A 17,749-nucleotide genomic window follows, 5' to 3' on the forward strand; every position below is an offset into this window, starting at 1 on the left:
ATGGAGTACAATATAGATTAACATAGGCAGAACAACGCACTAAGTGCATTTTGATTTTTCTCCCATTCCCTTCAGATACTTTTACTACTTTCTTTTTTGTGCTTTTACACGTTTTTCAAAAATGCGTGGTGCTACCAAACAATTTACTTGCAAAACTCACAAGTAAATAATTTTCTCTACGTTCTCATGCTGGAAACCTGGCATTTGAAAGGAACCAAATCCATACTTTAAACCTACAGTTATTTGAAATAAGCGAACAGGATGTTTTTCCATTTATCCAGTCTTTCATCAGCTTAGACTCTCAAAGCACTTTACAATAACATTACACAGCAGAATAATTGAAATGCGGCCAAGTGTCTCCTGGAGGATAAACAAAAGTGTCTGTGCTATCCCAGACACTAATCGAGGATAGAGACTGTCAGAATTCTCATTAGCCTGCTCTTCAATTGTATAATTGAAGGTTTTTGAGTGAAATCAGGGTAAGACTTCAAGAATTTAGCAGTCAATTTAAGCAGGTATTGACTCCTCTAGCCATTGTCCCAACTCAGTGGCTTAAAGTATGTTCTTGACTTCAAGCGCAGATGTCTCATCATTAAATTCCAAATGCTTACATACTTCCTTGAATCATTATAATGATTCTCTAAACACAAGGGGAACATTTATGATTACTGTGAAAACAATGCAAAAGGTGAGACACTGATGTATTTGTACACTGTAAAATCATTTTTTTTTTTATTTTTTAAATCTGAGATTGACAAATAATCTCTCCCATTCGTTGATAATGTTATACAATTAAAAAGATCTATAGCATAGGTTTTGTACTCCAAAAGCACTTGACAGAAAGTACTGTAGATAATATGTTGGATGCTGTAAGCAGCACAAAAATAAGGCAACACTATTTGGTAACAAGAAAAGAACACTAAAGTTAGTAATATTTGTACACAGTTTAAGGTGTTGATGTATTACAAAGCGATTAAGAGGGTTCAGAAACCTTCACATTCACACTGATTTAAGGTAGACCTGGAACTAAGAGAGGTCACATGAGGGAAATCCCAGTCACACAGAGCTTTTGTTAACAGTAAAGAATGTGCATGATATCACCTGCAGTCTGATATTTGTGAATAGTATCTGAAGACAAAATAGCATTTATTTTTTCCCCTCTGTCCACCAATACTGTTGAATATCCTTGCAAAGCTGTTCAAGCCAAGAACACGAGGCAGATAATTAGCGTTATAAAGAAGAGCCAAGCTAGATGTGATACTATTAAAGTGAATTTAGGTGAGCTGGGTCCACATTTTGACTTGAGAGTTTTGGCTAAAGTACAGAGGACTACAGGTACACATATATATGTCTGCAGGTTGCTCCAAACGTAATGCCTCCTAGTAATTTCCATGGAAACCACAATGAATACGAAGAACACGATAACACCGTTTAATAGAGACAATTCTCGGGTATAAAATAATATTTTCCAAAATAGTCACCACCATTAGCTCTACATTATTTTTGACAGTGATGAGCAAAAGTCTGCATGCCACACTCATAACTGCACCAGCGGAGGTGGCTCACTGTTGCAATTGCCACTGCCAAAGCACAACACCCACAGCCTCACTCTGCTCACATCTGCTGTTTGGTCTCCATAAACTTTCAGCAAGCATTGATGAATGTCAGTGGGTGCTATTTTTTCCCCACACAGAGAAATGCTATTACATCCTTTTTCTTCATATGCGCATCCATGTTATACATCATTTTGTTAGACTTCCTCTCTTCTGTCATCTGCCACATAGCAACAAAATGTAATGGAATACTGATGGAAAGGTTCAGCCTCTACTACCACATCACCAACATTCACCTCTGATGTTGTGGGCCAACATAATAAAATAGGAAGCATTACTTTTGGAGCAGCCTTTATACGTATATATATAGCGTGCATGCTATATATACACTACATACATTTGTATATCTATGCAATCAAAAAACCCAATCTGAATGGTTGAGTCATTTAATTACCTGTTCAACCTTGATGTCATATTCTCCATGGACCTTTTTTCCACGAAAAGCCTTGGCCCTGCAGGAAAAAAGGGAGATAAAAATCAAGGATATATATCTGCAATGAGTAATACATAAAGATTCATTTATTTACTTTATGCAAAAATTATTTTACATATTATCTAAAATCCCATCATATTGTTTTGTGATTCTCCTTAAGATCACCCAGTGTGATTTTCAACATTGAAGTGTCATTGTAATCAATCTGAAAGAGAGATTATGAGCTGGTATGAACTGCAGTTGTTATAAAACACAATGGTCCAATCTCTCATGCCTAAGAAGCAGACAGCTTTCTAGCCTTTTGCAAGTTTCATCTCTAATCTAGCAATTACATGCTTTGTAATATATAACAATGAAAATAAGCAAACAAACAAAACAACTTGCTGAAAAAGTACTCTGTAGTTAAGAAAAAGGGTACTGTATCCCTTTCTCTTCCTCATTCATGCCAATGCTTAAGGTACTTTTACAAGAAAAAGAAAAAATCTGCCACACAAAATAAAAATAAAACAGAACACAGAGTTTCAACAAAACGTTACTTTATTCATTTGGAGAAAATGCTATTTGTTATGTTAAACTAAAATTATCTCATCAAGTGGAAGTAATGTAAACAATGTAATAAAACAACTCACTATTGCTTTTGGAAAATCCTTTTCCCAAGGAGACCCAACATTGGAAGAATCAAATATCTTAATGGTCAATGGCAAATGCTGCCCTTGGCAACATATTTCTTAAACATCTCCAGTTTTTTTGGATAACTGATGATAATAAGCAAAGAAATTGCTTGTGCAGTAATGTGATACTAAAATACTGTTCAGTAATGAGTTCTGTATGAATATGCTATTAGTAAGAAGATAATAATGGAAGTATGCTTTTATTTACAATGCATACAATAAATAGATTATTGGACATCATATAAAACGAATTAAAGTGGAATTATGTTGGCTACATATCTCAGTGAATTTATAGTGTAGCTGCCCTTTTAGCACTGTAAAACAATCTTAAAGTACCACCGTTTCTTCAGAGATGAATGGTAACTTGATCATAGACACAATAAGCCAATTGGAGCATGTACCTTAACAAATGTCAGCAGCTGATTACTTCTTCATGACAGGAAATAGAACTAAGAAACCACAAAGAGCCAATGAGAGGCTCCACTGTTCCTTAGCATTAAATTCATTGCATTTATTAGAATGTTCTCCACACATTAGTTAAGGTAAATGCTACCCCTTTAAATTTACTTTTTCTATTTCAGCATCATTTAGAGATGATGCAACCTTTAAACAACTATGCTTTGGCACGATTCATGTTTCAACAAATGACTTCAGCTTTGAAAATAAACAGCATAGTAAGTACTGAAATTATGTCATCTAGGGCTTGAAAACAAGCATGACTAACATTAAAAGAACTTTAATTTCGAATTAGCATCAACCAACATTAGCTAGATAAAAATGTGTAATATTCAATATCCTCCAAATGTTGATCCACAAACAGCTGGACTTTATCTGTATCTCTTTTTTTATAAAGAGCTTACAATGCAAAGAGTAAGACACACGCTGGAGCATACGCAAAGAAACAAAGCAGGTGAATGGTCTGGAGCACAAGCATTGTGGGAAGTGTCTGAGGGAACTGGGATTGTTCAGTCTGAAAAAGAGGAGGCTCAGGAGAGACAATATGGTGCTCTACAGTCACCTGAAAGGAGGTGTTGGTGAGGTGCAAGTCTGTCTCTTTTCCCAGGTAACAGTGGTAGGAAGAGAGATATTGGCTGTAAGTCACACCAGTGGAGGTTCAGGTTGAATACTGGGGAAAATTTCTTCACAGAGGGTCGTGAAGTACTGGAATGAGCTGCCAAGGGAAGTGGTGGAGTCACCATCCCCGGAGTTCAAGAAATATTGAGATGTAGCACTGAGCGACAGGGTTTAGTGGGCATGGTGATGAGAGCTTGATGGCTGGACTTCATGATCTTAGAGGTCTTCTCCAGTTTTAATCATTCTAAGATTCTCATTCCAGAATAAACTCTGAGGTACTCATACTAGTATGCTGTGAACTAGTACTTAGTTTGTGTCTTGTTTACCATGCTCAGGAAATACTGTCATGCCTTATTTGATTATTCTATTTGCAATCCTCTAATAAAGACATTACTTAAATAATTACCTTATTTTTCCTAAGGGAAAATGGGGAATAAAATACGGTGTTATTGATTTACAGAATTTCATTGAAATGTAATTTGAAATTCCAGTTACACCTTATTCTTCTCCACCCCAAGCATGGAACATTTGTACATCAATTCTCCTTCCGCACCTCAGCAGAAAGGGTGTAATGCTTTCAACACTGGGACTTCTAGTCAAGGCACCTGAATGCTTTATTGGCACTTACTGCTCCTTATTACAATTATTAGCATGAAGTTCTTGTAGTCAGAATCTATGCATAAATATTTCACATATTTTGAATTTCTTGCTTCACAATTAATTTCCTGGACAAAAATCTTTCACACTTAAATTACTCTGAAATATAGAATTGCTACAGATACAGCTAAATACGATCTCATGCTATTCAGTTTTGGCAAAGACAATGAAGCAGCGAGTAGTAAAAATGTTTAAAACATATTTTAAAGAAAAACTGAAACATTTCCCTCAAATCACTGAGCAGCTTTATACATTTCCACGTTACCTTACTATGCCATGAAATCAATAATAAGTAAACAAAGCATTAACACTATGCTATAATCAGCTGGCAACAAAAACAGGAAAATCATTTCCCACTATATAACAGACTTATGCTTACTCGGTTTGCATTTTTAAACAGCAGTGCAGAGTTTACCAGCAAGAGCCTTTATTAAACAGCACACATCCTCTAAAAACATGGGTTCCAGCCCTGAAAGCTCCTGCTCATGTAAGTCTCCTATTTGCACAGCACCTCACATACCTAAATACTACAATTTACCCTTCTTGTCAATTTAGAGAAGCACTGGTAGTATGATTTCTGTACAATGTGCACAAGATTTAGATCAGCTTAAGCAGTAGGTTTCTAGTCATGCCAGAACAGTGGGATCCAATTTCTGTTCACTTCAATAAGAGCTTTGTATGCTCAAAAATAATTGTAGCGCCAGTTTACAACCAGGGTAAAAGTTTGTTCACCAATTAGAACAGTAGCACCCCCTAGAGTACACAAATTGCAGCCCATCGATGCATCTAAACAGCATAATTCACTTCAAGCCAGGTTACTTATACATACACATACGGTCTCACATAAATGGTTCACAGGAATCTCCACATGCATATAAACATTTTGGCAAACTCTGACACGTGTGGATCACAAGCTTCAGTGAGAGAACATAAAATGTTCAACAAAAAAAATAAAAAAATCATAAATCCAGTCTTCAAGTTCAAACCTAGTTAGAAATGACTACTGAATTCATTTCTTTAAAGAAGATTCATAGTGAAGTTACACTTCTGCACATGACCTAATCAGTATTTTACTAATGCAAAACATGTTTTCTTAAGCCATTACCTCATAAATTGTCTTAAAAGAAGCAGACCACCACCACAAAATCAGCACAGAACGTACTAACTTATGCATGACTCCTATCATTGGTAGTGCTCCCCGTTAAGGTGGGGTTAATTAGATTACCATTAATCTCCATTACCAGGAGCCTGTGAATTTGAAGAGCAGCATGTTCTATCAGCTCTGAAGTAAAAAGCACAGCTCATGTTATCAGATTCCATAGTTCAACCTTGCACCAAGTTAGTTAAGTCCTGTCATTAATCACTGAGTTTGATAGTGTTATATTCAATACAGACATTGAAATGGAAAGGATACAAGTGTTGTTCTTTCCAGTTATTCACAGTGTGATCTGAGAAGTCACAGAAACTTGATTAATTTCATAAAAACAGCATGACATGCATGATTATTGCCTTACAATTACTGCATTGCTTCAGATTAAGTCATGGCCTTGCCTTCTCAAGGGAGAAAAACACTGTTCAAGCACTAGCTCCTGCCAGTAATGCAACATTCACAACTGCAGGTTGGCCTCTCTTTAATCTATCAAGGTCACAGTAGAAATGTTTTCTGAACACACACTGTGCCCAGTAATACAACACTGCCATATTTTTTTGATACTGCAGTGTTTCCACTGGTCTCAGTCTCCACTGTACATCTTAACCTGAAATCACTGTCTCTGATACTCCAGTGCCAAACTTGCCCATCACATCATATGGGAAGAGAATTACTGGGAACAAAACCAAGCACTTGCATCCTAATGTATATAATGACATGATGGAGTCACCCCAGATAGCCTAATGATATTAGAATCTATCACACAGATTATTCTATCAAGCTAATTTGATTATTCATTGCTGATCTATCCAGTTTTATTGAAGTACATTTACCTGAATAGATCAAACAGGGAAGAACAAGACATCTGTAGGAAACAATGATCCTCTGTTGTAGAGCTTTTCTTCCCTGACTGAAGTAAAGAACTTTCTCTTAAATGTATGATAAAAAACAGACTTCACTCCTTCATGCAGTCCTTCCTCCACAGAGGCATGAATCATAGAATCACTGATGTTGGAAAAGACCTCTAAGATCATCCAACCATCCACCTGCCACCAACACCGACCAATAAACTGTGTCTAAGAACTGTTTTACCATTCCCTTTACAGGCGATGGCTCATGAAAAGGTATTTTTCAGTAAAGGATTTTCCTGTCCAGTCAATTCAGAAATTGCCCAAAGAATTTAAAACTCCAAAAATGTTTTTGATAAATAATGAACTATTGAGAAATAAAGAATGCAAGCTGATTAAGTGGCAATCATTCCACTTCCCTTCCTATGCTACATATCCCTCTTGCTAAAGTGTTTTTTCTTTTGTTTGTTTGTTTTCTCCAGAACAGCTTTGTATGTATGTGGCACCTTTGTAGGTTTTCACAGTCTGACTCAATCCCAGTTTTTATCACAGGATTTATTAATAGCACTTTTAAAAACAAAAAAGATATCTCCTTGATATATAAAGTTATCATCCTTGCTTGTTTAAACAAAACAGGGCTATTTGTTCTTACACAGTACAGGTATTTCAGCCCAAGAACCACCTCTGTTGTTTTAGTCAGGATCCCTTCTATTTGCCACACTATTTTGTGCCTGAAAGCAGTACTTCCAATAGAGCTTTGAACAGGAGGAATATGCCTCCTACTCTTGAATATCTAATTTGGACTTAAACTTGCTGGATTTTTTGAACAGCATGCTTTACCAAAAATGAACTTCATGACCAGATGCTAGACTGCCTTTCTGTTTATGTCTCTAAATCCCACATCTACAATTATGTAATATTTACCACTAGTACATTGCTAGATTTATGGTCACAGTGTAATTTCTGTGTTGTTGGTTATTTCTGCAAGTAAGATGACAAATTAAGGAGTTTTTAAATGTTCATTCCCTCATCACTAGAAGACCTCTTACTTAATGCAATGTGTTATATAACCTTTTCCAAATCTGTTAGACTCATTAGAACAAACTACCACTATGCTTTTCCATGGTTAAATTTGTATTCTGAATAAAAACTCCAAGCTTTTATATAGAAAAACATCACTAACCCAATTATGAAACATTACTGTTCTAAATGCTGCTGAATGTTTCAATGGCTCCTAATGCTATAAGACCCAAAATGCATTTTTGGCATCAGATGCTCATTCTTTCCATATTAGTGCTTTATTTTAACTTTTTTTTTTCTTTTTTTCTTTCTTATTTTTGTTTTTAAATCAAATCTTATGCCATGTTCTGCAGGGAAGTGCACAGAATGATGTGGCAGATTCCAAGAACTGCTCCATCTTCTTGTAGCTGCTGAGCTGTGTATGTGAAACATCCAGGATTTAAAAATGATGATAATGTGATAAGATGATAATACAGAGCTCTATAATACAGAATATTGGCTTATCTTGACCTTCTATTCCAGTGAGTATTTAGCTGATACTTCTTTAATTGACACTTCCAGGGTATCTCTTTCTGTCTATATGTTCAGACATACAAGAACTTTTATCACTGGAAATTTCCACCCCCGCTCACCGAATGGAATAGTCTCTTCTCTTCAGAGCTAAACTTTCCAAGTACATTATAAAACTAAGCTAATTTTAATACTACATTTAAAAGTATAATCAGACATAATTTTGTCTGTACTTAAAATACAGTTTGTTTTCTTGATTTTTAACATTCTCTAAAAAGTCAAAAAAGAGCCTGTGTTCTTAAAGACTTCCAGCTTCCCATTGTGAACTGGAGAATAACAGAATTTTCTGGTACTGCTGAAGTTAGCAAATAATTTTTTTCTCTAGGATAATCTGGCACTGCAGTTAATACACTAAATGAATTATTGTCCATAAAACTAGAAGTGAGGTGAAGCCCAGCAGAATCTAACAGAAAACATATCATAAGCCTCAAGGATATAGAGACAAATGGGAAGTTATAAAATATGAGTTTTCAAATGAAGATATGACATCAAGTTTCATGAAAGTACTGTCTTGTATTTGGAATTTTGTAAGCAGATGTGTGACCACTTTATTTATTTACTGTTCACCACATTGGAAGCCAAAATTAATAATAAACTAAAAAAAAATCTTCATGAACAATACATTCACTTTAGTCAAACTATATATTTCATTAATATAAAATCCCACAATTGCCCACACCTCATTTATTTGTTAAACAAATTTGATCTGAGTTTTTAGTGCTGGAATCAAGCAAGTCCCACACTGTCCCAAGTGCCTGCTATGCAACTGTACCAGCCACTCTATCCAAGGTCTGTCTGTATTACACCAAGGTCACATTCAGCCCTGAAAGTGGGGCAAAATCTAATGTAAACTGTTCCACAAATCCCAGATTTTGAAATTCAGCAGCATGCCAACCTTTTCAGCAGAAGTCCCCCAACAGGCCTGTGTTGCAAGTCCCCCAGGAGCCCAGAGCCGAGCTGACTGGCAGTACATTACAGCTGTGATGAGCAGAAGCATCTGCTGAACACAGAATTGTATTCCAACATCTCTTCACCCTCCCAGCTGAGCTTTACTTCTACTTTTTGCACAACTAAAAGCTGTTAATTATCATATGGTTAAGAGAATCACTGCCAAAAATGGCAGTATAACAAACACAAAACAACTAAGACATAAATATTCTCTTTTAACATATAAGAGAACACATAGCAATATCTATAACAGTTTCATAATTGAACAATTCACATCTACGTGATTAATTCCTCAGGGCCTACAGGGGTGAGAACAGGACCTGTTCTCTTTTGCATACAATAACAAAGGTGGTTCCAAGTTCTAGGAGATTTGAGCAGATCTTCCCTCTAGTAGCATTCTGTGGAAAGTTCACTTTAAATTTAGTTGGCAACGTGTATCATGTTAGTGAGGGATGTCCAAGAGATGAACTGAATCCAGTTCCACATCATTTTATGGGCCATGCCTACCCACTTCAGTCCCTAATGAGAAGTGGCTCACTTATGCTACTAGTCACCTCTCCACTAATGGATCCTTGGGCAACCAGAAGTCTGCAGATTATGGCACTGTTTCATTTGGATGAGGAGCTGTTACAGAAAAAGACAGGAGTACTTTTCCCATGAAGATATTGCCACTTGGCAAAGATGGAAACAGCAGGCGTGTGCAAGTCCTTGTTACGTAACATCCCAAATCTGCAGCTAGTTACTGGTAAATATTTTTGCTAGTGAATTTATGACTCTGGGCAAGGATGATCACTCCAGTGAGTAAACAAAACATGAACAAATAACAGCATTCAGAAGAAGAATGTTTTCTTGGTTATTCTACAATAAGGCCTGTTGGGACAAAAGCTCAGGATGTGTTGAAAACCTTTCAGAATGAGAGAATCATGGTATTCACACTGCAAGTATAGTTTGCTAAAGGAAGAAATGCTGCTATGCTCATTCTAGCTTACTATTGCATCAAGACAAACTAGTCTTCAGTTACGTCAGTGATTGCTTTTAGACAGCTCTCATATTGAATTCATATAATAACTGCCTGCCTGCCATTTTCTTTATTCCAGTTGTGAAATAGGAAAGTAAGACAAAAACAACTTAAAAAAAAATGCAACACGAGAAAATAATCACTGAATTCATAATGGCCCGATATACACAAAATGCCACAAGGATTTGAAGACATTAGTTTTTTAAAATGTAACCAGCAAATAAAATTTCTGACTACAAATAAGAACAGCAATTTCTGTCTTTGGTCCTGTGTGTGCCACTTGAGAAATGCAATTTTATAACTTTGTTTTCTGTAAATGCAGCTTTTTTCAGTTTATTATTATTTTTCTAACCCATAAGTTAAATCCAAATAAATTCACACAGTTGAGCTGAAAACTGAATCTTATGTTCTGTTTTTGGTAAGGAATTCTCACCAAAACTCTTAGTAGATCCCTTTTAAAAAAAATATACTGCCGTAATATGCAGCAGTGATGCAGAGCCAGTAAGATCAGATTCATCCATTAAGATTTAACAGCGACCAAAAGCACTCTGAGATTTTTAATAAAGCAGTGATTACAGATATTCCTTCGAGTTACCTTTCAAGTTGTCCACTCAATAACAATTATTTAAGACAAAACATTTGACATCCCCTTATCTTATTTCGTATCTCTTACATTTTAATTAAACTTAACAAGATGCCCAATTTCACCACTCGGCTGTGAAAGGAAAGCAAAGCAAAACAAGGTGAATTTCTACAATGCCTACGTTTATGTAACTGAACCAGACTTTCTGCAGGAATTGCCATCTAAAAGAAACGAAACAGAGCAGGCTTCCATCTAAATTCGGTTGAACATCGCCATCTGCTGGGAAGACATTAAACTGATGATGTTCCAGTACAGGCTTTGCAGCAGAAACAAGTATGAAAGCTCCTAAATTGTTGATTTAAAAAGAAATAAAGCAGATCAAACAAAAAACCCAAAAGCGTTCTCACACAAAACAACAACAGCAGCCTTTAAAACAATCATTTTATACACACAAAAACTGTATTCTGAGAATTTTTATCAGACTTGTCAGCTAGAAAATACTCCAAAATGACAGGCATTTGTAGCATTTTGAAAAGTCATCAATTCTAATGAGATCTCTTATTTAGATTTTACTTTTTTTTTGTAGTACCACAACAACATTTGTTATAACTCTTCGTTCCATTCCTAGATTCACACTCTTGTTCCTGTTCCCTTCTTCCCCACCCATCCACCTACATATGTTTAAGACTAGAGAGATGGAATATGCCACAATCACAATGTTTATACAGAATCTGTATTTCATTATCACACACTTTTCTCCTCCCTTTCACTCAGAAGGCTATAATTCTCAATTTTATGCAAGAGGACTGCAACATTTTTATTCTATTTGCCTACGATGCAGTAGTCCTGGCAACCAAGTTGAACCAGACTTCAAGAACTAGTGGTTTCTTTAGGTAAAATTCTCACTCAAACTCCACAATATGTTTCCTCCTGAGTACAGACAGAAAACCCATCACCCTGAACAGATGGGAGTAGTCTGTGGGAAGGCAAAATCTGTCAGAGCAAGAACATAGAACATGAAAAAATAAATAAATTTCTGAGTCACGGGCCTGACAAAAATCACAAGCTTAGAGTAAGAGATTCCTAAACTTAAGATATACATTTAACTTTAAGAAAAACAGGATGCATGATTTTGTAAATTCTCAATTCTCTTCAAGTGAAGTATCAACCTTTTATTTATTTGAAAATATACCTGAGATTCTTACTCAGTTCCAAAAGCTGTAATAATAAAAAAAGGGGAAGGAAAAAAGAATGGGAAAGAAGGATGCTCACAAGAAAACTGAGTGCTTACAACAGTAGGACAGTTATTAAACTGTGTTGGTTTCTTTGAAGACATGGAAAAGCAACTGTCAGACGAACTTCGCTGTGACTTGAGCAGCTGCTGTGCCATGACTACTGTTCAGTTCTAATTAAATATCAGTGCTAACTCATTTAAAAACACTAAGGATGCAATTCAGACCCAAAGAACATACTGTTACATTCATTAACTGTTAAAGCCTTCTCCATAACATGGGAATGTTGGCTTCCATTTTCAAGCTTTCTGAGGCAAACTGTTTTGACTGACACAGACTTACCTGATGAAACTGAAATTAATAGTCACAGATTGAAAAAAACAGGAAAGTCATTAAATTCACAAACTATAAAGATTAAAAAAAACAAAACAACTATCTTTCTTCTCTGAACTGGTTTCAGCCAAGGTTTCCTTCATGCTTTCTGCTTTCCTGCTGGTCACACAAAACATTGTTCCAACCCTTCCTTTTCCACATCAAGATTTTAAAGAAGTTTCCTTTATCAGGTTCTTCTTCCTTTATTTTTTCAATCTGCTTTGAGATGGTTTGGGTTTCATCCTTGTATATGCAGTACTACACTTTAAATTTTAAAAAAATTTGTCAACAATTTTGTTGATCATTCTGTACAGTTTTACCTTTACTTGCAGTATTTCCATTTCAGGTTTAATTGGCTATTTTGACAACAGAAACCTTACCTGAAATTGAAACTGAAGTTATATCTGTATATGCCTATATTTACACGCATACATGTGTGTAGATAGATGTCTGCTGATATCAGCTTGTTATATTTCCTTCAACTCTATAAAATACGGTCTTTCTTTCAAAACATGCAAGTATTGTATCAGACTCAAGAATTACTAACTTCACAGTATTTTGCAAACCATCACCAGGATGACAGAAGGTAAATTAACACAGTGAAACACATATCAACAACTAATCTGTCATCTGTTGCCTAACCTCCTAGTGAAAGCACAGCAAAAATATGCTAAATATAACTAGTTTTTTTTTTTTTTTTTTTTCTCTCCTCTTCTTTTTTAAACAGTGTCAATGATTTATGGTTTTCTGCACAAAGCTTAATTATGTTTTTCCCAGCCTTCACATTTCTGCCATTCCACATACAATCAAATTAATTCCAGACTTCCAGGTGTGGGAATCCTACCACCTCCCTGTGCAGCCCACTCCAGTGCCGAACTACCTCTTCCACAATGAATGATTTCTGATATCTCACCTAAACCTCAACCAGTGCAACTTGAGTTTTTTTCCATATGCCTCCACATGGAAGAGGACAACAAAGCCAGAAAAGATATTATGATATTATTTCAGAAAGGATTAAAAAAAAAAACAAAAAAAACCAAGGTTTTGATTATGTAAAATTATCCTAAACCAAAATTATTCTTGCTCTCGTTTCACTCCATGACTCATGGGCAGAAGTTAATACCACATGCTCAAGTCACTTGCATACTACTCGTGCCTTGGGGAAGGATACATTTATCAAACACAAATGACTCAGAATTTAACATTACATAGCAATAGTAGATCACTACTACCCAGTTCCAAGAAGGATTTAAGTATATACATACAGAATAATTTATGGCAGCTTATGAATGTCATTTTTAACAAATGTTCATGCTACATTAATTTGAATAAAAGACAGTTATGTATTAATCTGAATAAGACAGACAAATTCCCCTCCAAATATTTCAGAGACCATACTCTGAAATATTTCCCATTTCAACCAGTTCCTTTCTTCTTAACAACTTGCTCCCTACAAACCAGAACATAGCCTTAATATACTTCTAGCAAGCCATGAGTATAATTCACATAACAACTGTCTTTAAAACTAGAGTTTTAAGTGAGCAATTAGCTGTCGCTTTTCGTTCTTTTCTAATGCCACAGTGAGGTCTTCTAAATTCCTTCAGCCTTTTGCTTAATTTTAAATATGAAATTATTATTTCATCGCCTTTCACAAATACACGAGTGTCTTTAGCATGCTTAAAAATACAAAACAGTCCCTAGAGGATGTCCGAAATGAAAATTATCAGAAGTAAAATCTCATTTGGTCTACACAACTTCATAGCACGGCACACATAAGAATTTCAAAGCTTGTGAAATCAACTCAATTACAAGAGTCTCCTTGCTTTTATATAAGCATTTGCATGTGATTGAATGCTCATGTCACACCTAAATTTCACAGTTTTAATTAGAAACAAGTCAGAACAGGTAGCAGTATAAAAAAGCCTGCAGAGAAGGAAAACCTCAAAGGTTCAACAAACCAAAAAGAAGAGAGTGAGTTGAATGACAAAGTCTGTTTGTACTGAAAGGGGAGTTAAAAGGGGGACTAATGAAAGGAGCCCAATACAGTGCCAATTCATTTTGAATATAAACATAAAAGATTGCCAGGAATTGTATAAAAGGGGATGATTCATACCTTCTCTTTCTGTTCTGTCTACTATGATATTTCTCAACTCTTCTTCATTTTTATTATTGCATCTACATTGTTACATCTCTGTTACTTTCATGACGACTATAGTGCAAGTTGATTAATAGAACAGATAAAAGCAAGAACATACCAAAAGGTTCACTGCAATGAAACACACCAGATACCTCAATAACCAATCTGCACCAGCATTAAAATCTAAGAGGACAGTTTCATAGTGGCATGTGTTCGTAATCAGTATATGTATTCAATTTTAAGAAAGAACAGCTGTTTTTCTTTCCTCTGTGAACATAAAAGGATCCAGTTACACATTATCCCACTTTCTTTTACAGCCTTAATAAAGGTGACAGCTCAATACGAAATTACAAGAAAGAAATCCATCCTCTAGAAAATGTTACTTACATGAAGTCATTTTTAAAAGCATCTTAAACAGTCCTTTACAGAAGCATATATTTTCTAACCTGATGAATTATGTAAAATATCTCATAACGTCTTTTAAATGTTTGTTAGACGAGTACACAGAAAAAGTTTGCTAAATAACAGTTTTCCCTCATTCCAAGCAGGATCGATAGCAGCTACACAAGTTGACAAAATTGGAATGGTGGAATGGCTTTATACACACATCTAAAAGGAAAGCCTACGCATGCACACACTTAGTATGGGGATGTTTATAAATGTGCAAAGCATTTCATTCTACTCAGTGTTGCCCAAAAGTTGCTACATCACACCAATAGAGATCTATCATCAGTTATCTGTAATCAAGCCTACTTGTAACTAGGAAAGTCCCTTGAGGAACAGTCACAAGTGTCTATTTTCATATGAAAAATAAGACTCATAAGTAATGTACATATTATTGCCTTCAGACACAAATACAATTTTATATTTGTATCAAAATATTCCCCTGTAATTGTCATCATAAGACACTTCGGGCTGAATTCAGTATAAAAAGTACATCAACTTCATTACTTTGCTGACTCAAATTTATTCTCTAACAGATGGTAATGTGACCAGCTCCAACCCTGGGATCTCCCTCTATCAAGTGGTACACAACAGAATGGACTGCCCTGGTGCTCACCTGACTCAAGTGTTTGGCACCCTGTTAAGACTGATTTTGCTCAAATGCCACACAGAAAGCAAAGATGTTGTAATAATTATTTTGTGAACAGTCTGTCTGAAACTTAAAATCACAACTCTATCATCTAAATTTAAATACGTGACTGCTACAGAAACTGATCAAAGCAGCATTTCTATACCTCTCATAACCATCACAATTTAACTACACATAAATACTGATCCTAGGCATATGCCTACTCATCTGAGCTAAAGAAGTCATAAGACCCATGCTGACTGCTGGCACAGGAAATAGAAAAGTAACACAGCAAGCAAAGAGCACTTGTCCACTTGCTCTCCTTTATTACTTTGTTATGACCCAAGACAAATTGCAACACCATCCAAAATTATACGTAATGCCATCACATGTGCTTCAAATTTGAAGCAGAGGCAACACAACAAATGAGATAGCATACCAGTCTAACTAGACCCACGTAGCCTTTATTCAGGAATTAATTACAATTTCCGCTTAGGTGACATAAACCTATAGATAGTAACTGGTAGAATTTTGCTCCAACATTTCTGTTGGAAACTTAGTGGCTGCTACATTGAACAGAATTTCCAAAATTAATCTCAATGCTTTTGAAACATTGCTTAGTACTTTGCACAACATACTTCCACATCAAATTCAGCTCCCACCTGATGAGCTATGTTGAGAACACCTACTTGGAATTGTGCTACTAGCTATTGCCAGCACCTGTTCACAAAACACTATTAGCAGCAACCACTATTAAACACAAGAAAAGCTATTAACACACATGCAAGAAATACAGAATAATATTTGTCAAACGTAACTAAAATATCTTATGCATATAATCGCCATGATCATGATAAGTAGAAGTAATAGGGTCTTGCTTTATTAAAGAAAGGCTACAATCTTATTCATATAGCTCATCTGCCTCATAGAAGCAAAGTAGTTGCATTGAAAAATATGAAACAGTTAAGACAAGGTATTACACATTCTATATCACATTCTGACACTGGATTGTCATAGCATTACAAATTCTGGCTGATAATGTGATCATTTCCCAGTCTCATTAATTTCACCTAGCACCTAATAATACCTGATAACACCTACGCAATACTTGATATCTTGCTAAACCACGTGCAAAAAAACCCAACTTATTTGTATGCATTTCTTAAGGATACAGGGGGGAAAAAAACAACAGATAAGATTAGAAAAGTCAGCAGATCTATTTAGCTGATGAATCTCATACATATGCATACTGATTTTACTGAAAACAAACAAACAAACAACAACAAAAAACAACTTAGTTCAACTTCTGATAAAAGCAAGGCTTGATCTGTCATCCCAATCCCCCCTGAGCACTTACAACACAAATGAAGGAGGAATGGAATCTTATAATCCATTTAGCCCCATGAAAATTAAAAAACCATAGAAAAATGCTTAGAGACAGTTGACTTCAAAGGGAAATACATACTCACTGATTATTTCATCTAATCATTTACAACTTTAAAACAGAAACAAAAACACCTTTATTGTTATAAAAAACAATTTATTATGAAACTACTATGAGATCTTTTCAGGAAGAAGCATTTTGTGTTTGGACAGGACCCAGTTGGCTCTTCACTACTTATTGAACAACGATTAACAATATCTGAAAGGGACACCACTCTAATGTGGTATAAATCTAAGTTTGCTGTTTCCTTGCAAGCATCTCCATATGCATATGGTACACCCTAAAACCCTGCTGCCAGTTCCATGCTGAGCCGTTCCTATTTTCCATCCAAGTGTTCAGCTGAGTGCACCTGCTGCCCTGCAGTCCTGTTGCTGCTGGCAGCGTTACATACCACTATATCACATGCTATGTTGTTCAGTGGGGAAGAGAAACATTTAACAGTTTACCAGCTGGTTTAGGCAGAATGCTACAGCACAGCAATAGCCTTAAAAGGATGGAAAACTGTGTGGTGCACTGCTCTGAAAGGCAGATCTCCACACCCTTAGATTAATTCTGTGGCCATCTAGAAGTCTCACAGCTTTTGTCAGAGGTATAATTTCCTTGGCCACCTGCTACAGACTCCTTTAACCCATCAAACAAGAAGGCACGATACACCAACACTTAGCATGCTTCCCTGCTACAAACCTTAAAACTTTTGCTCTTTTTTCTGACATTTAGATTGTTTCAGTATCATAAGTTACATTTCAGTTTGTTACACAGATAATCTACTTGATAGGTCTTGGCTAAAATGTACTCCATTCCTGTCAACAAGGACACCAAAATACTCCTTTCTCAGATACCTGACTATTAAAGACAGGACTACTTGATCTCCCTCACTTGCTTCATCTATACATAAAATTCCAACTGT

The 17,749-nt window shown here is 35.8% G+C and overlaps 1 protein-coding gene across 2 annotated transcripts in view; it reads right to left on the minus strand.

The window, feature by feature from the left end:
- The window catches only part of SYN2 (synapsin II), a 103,513-nt gene that overhangs the window by 66,302 nt on the left and 19,462 nt on the right, over nucleotides 1–17,749 (minus strand). For both annotated transcript variants that reach the window (XM_085516962.1, XM_015874777.3), the window contains exon 2: nucleotides 2,008–2,065. In XM_085516962.1, coding sequence (XP_085373088.1) covers nucleotides 2,008–2,065 — 58 coding nt within the window. The remainder of the gene's footprint in view (nucleotides 1–2,007; nucleotides 2,066–17,749) is intronic.

This window comes from Coturnix japonica, chromosome 15 (assembly GCF_054131305.1).
Source record: "Coturnix japonica strain WE chromosome 15, WE-NBRP24, whole genome shotgun sequence".
In the NCBI taxonomy this organism is placed as follows: Eukaryota; Metazoa; Chordata; class Aves; order Galliformes; family Phasianidae; genus Coturnix; species Coturnix japonica.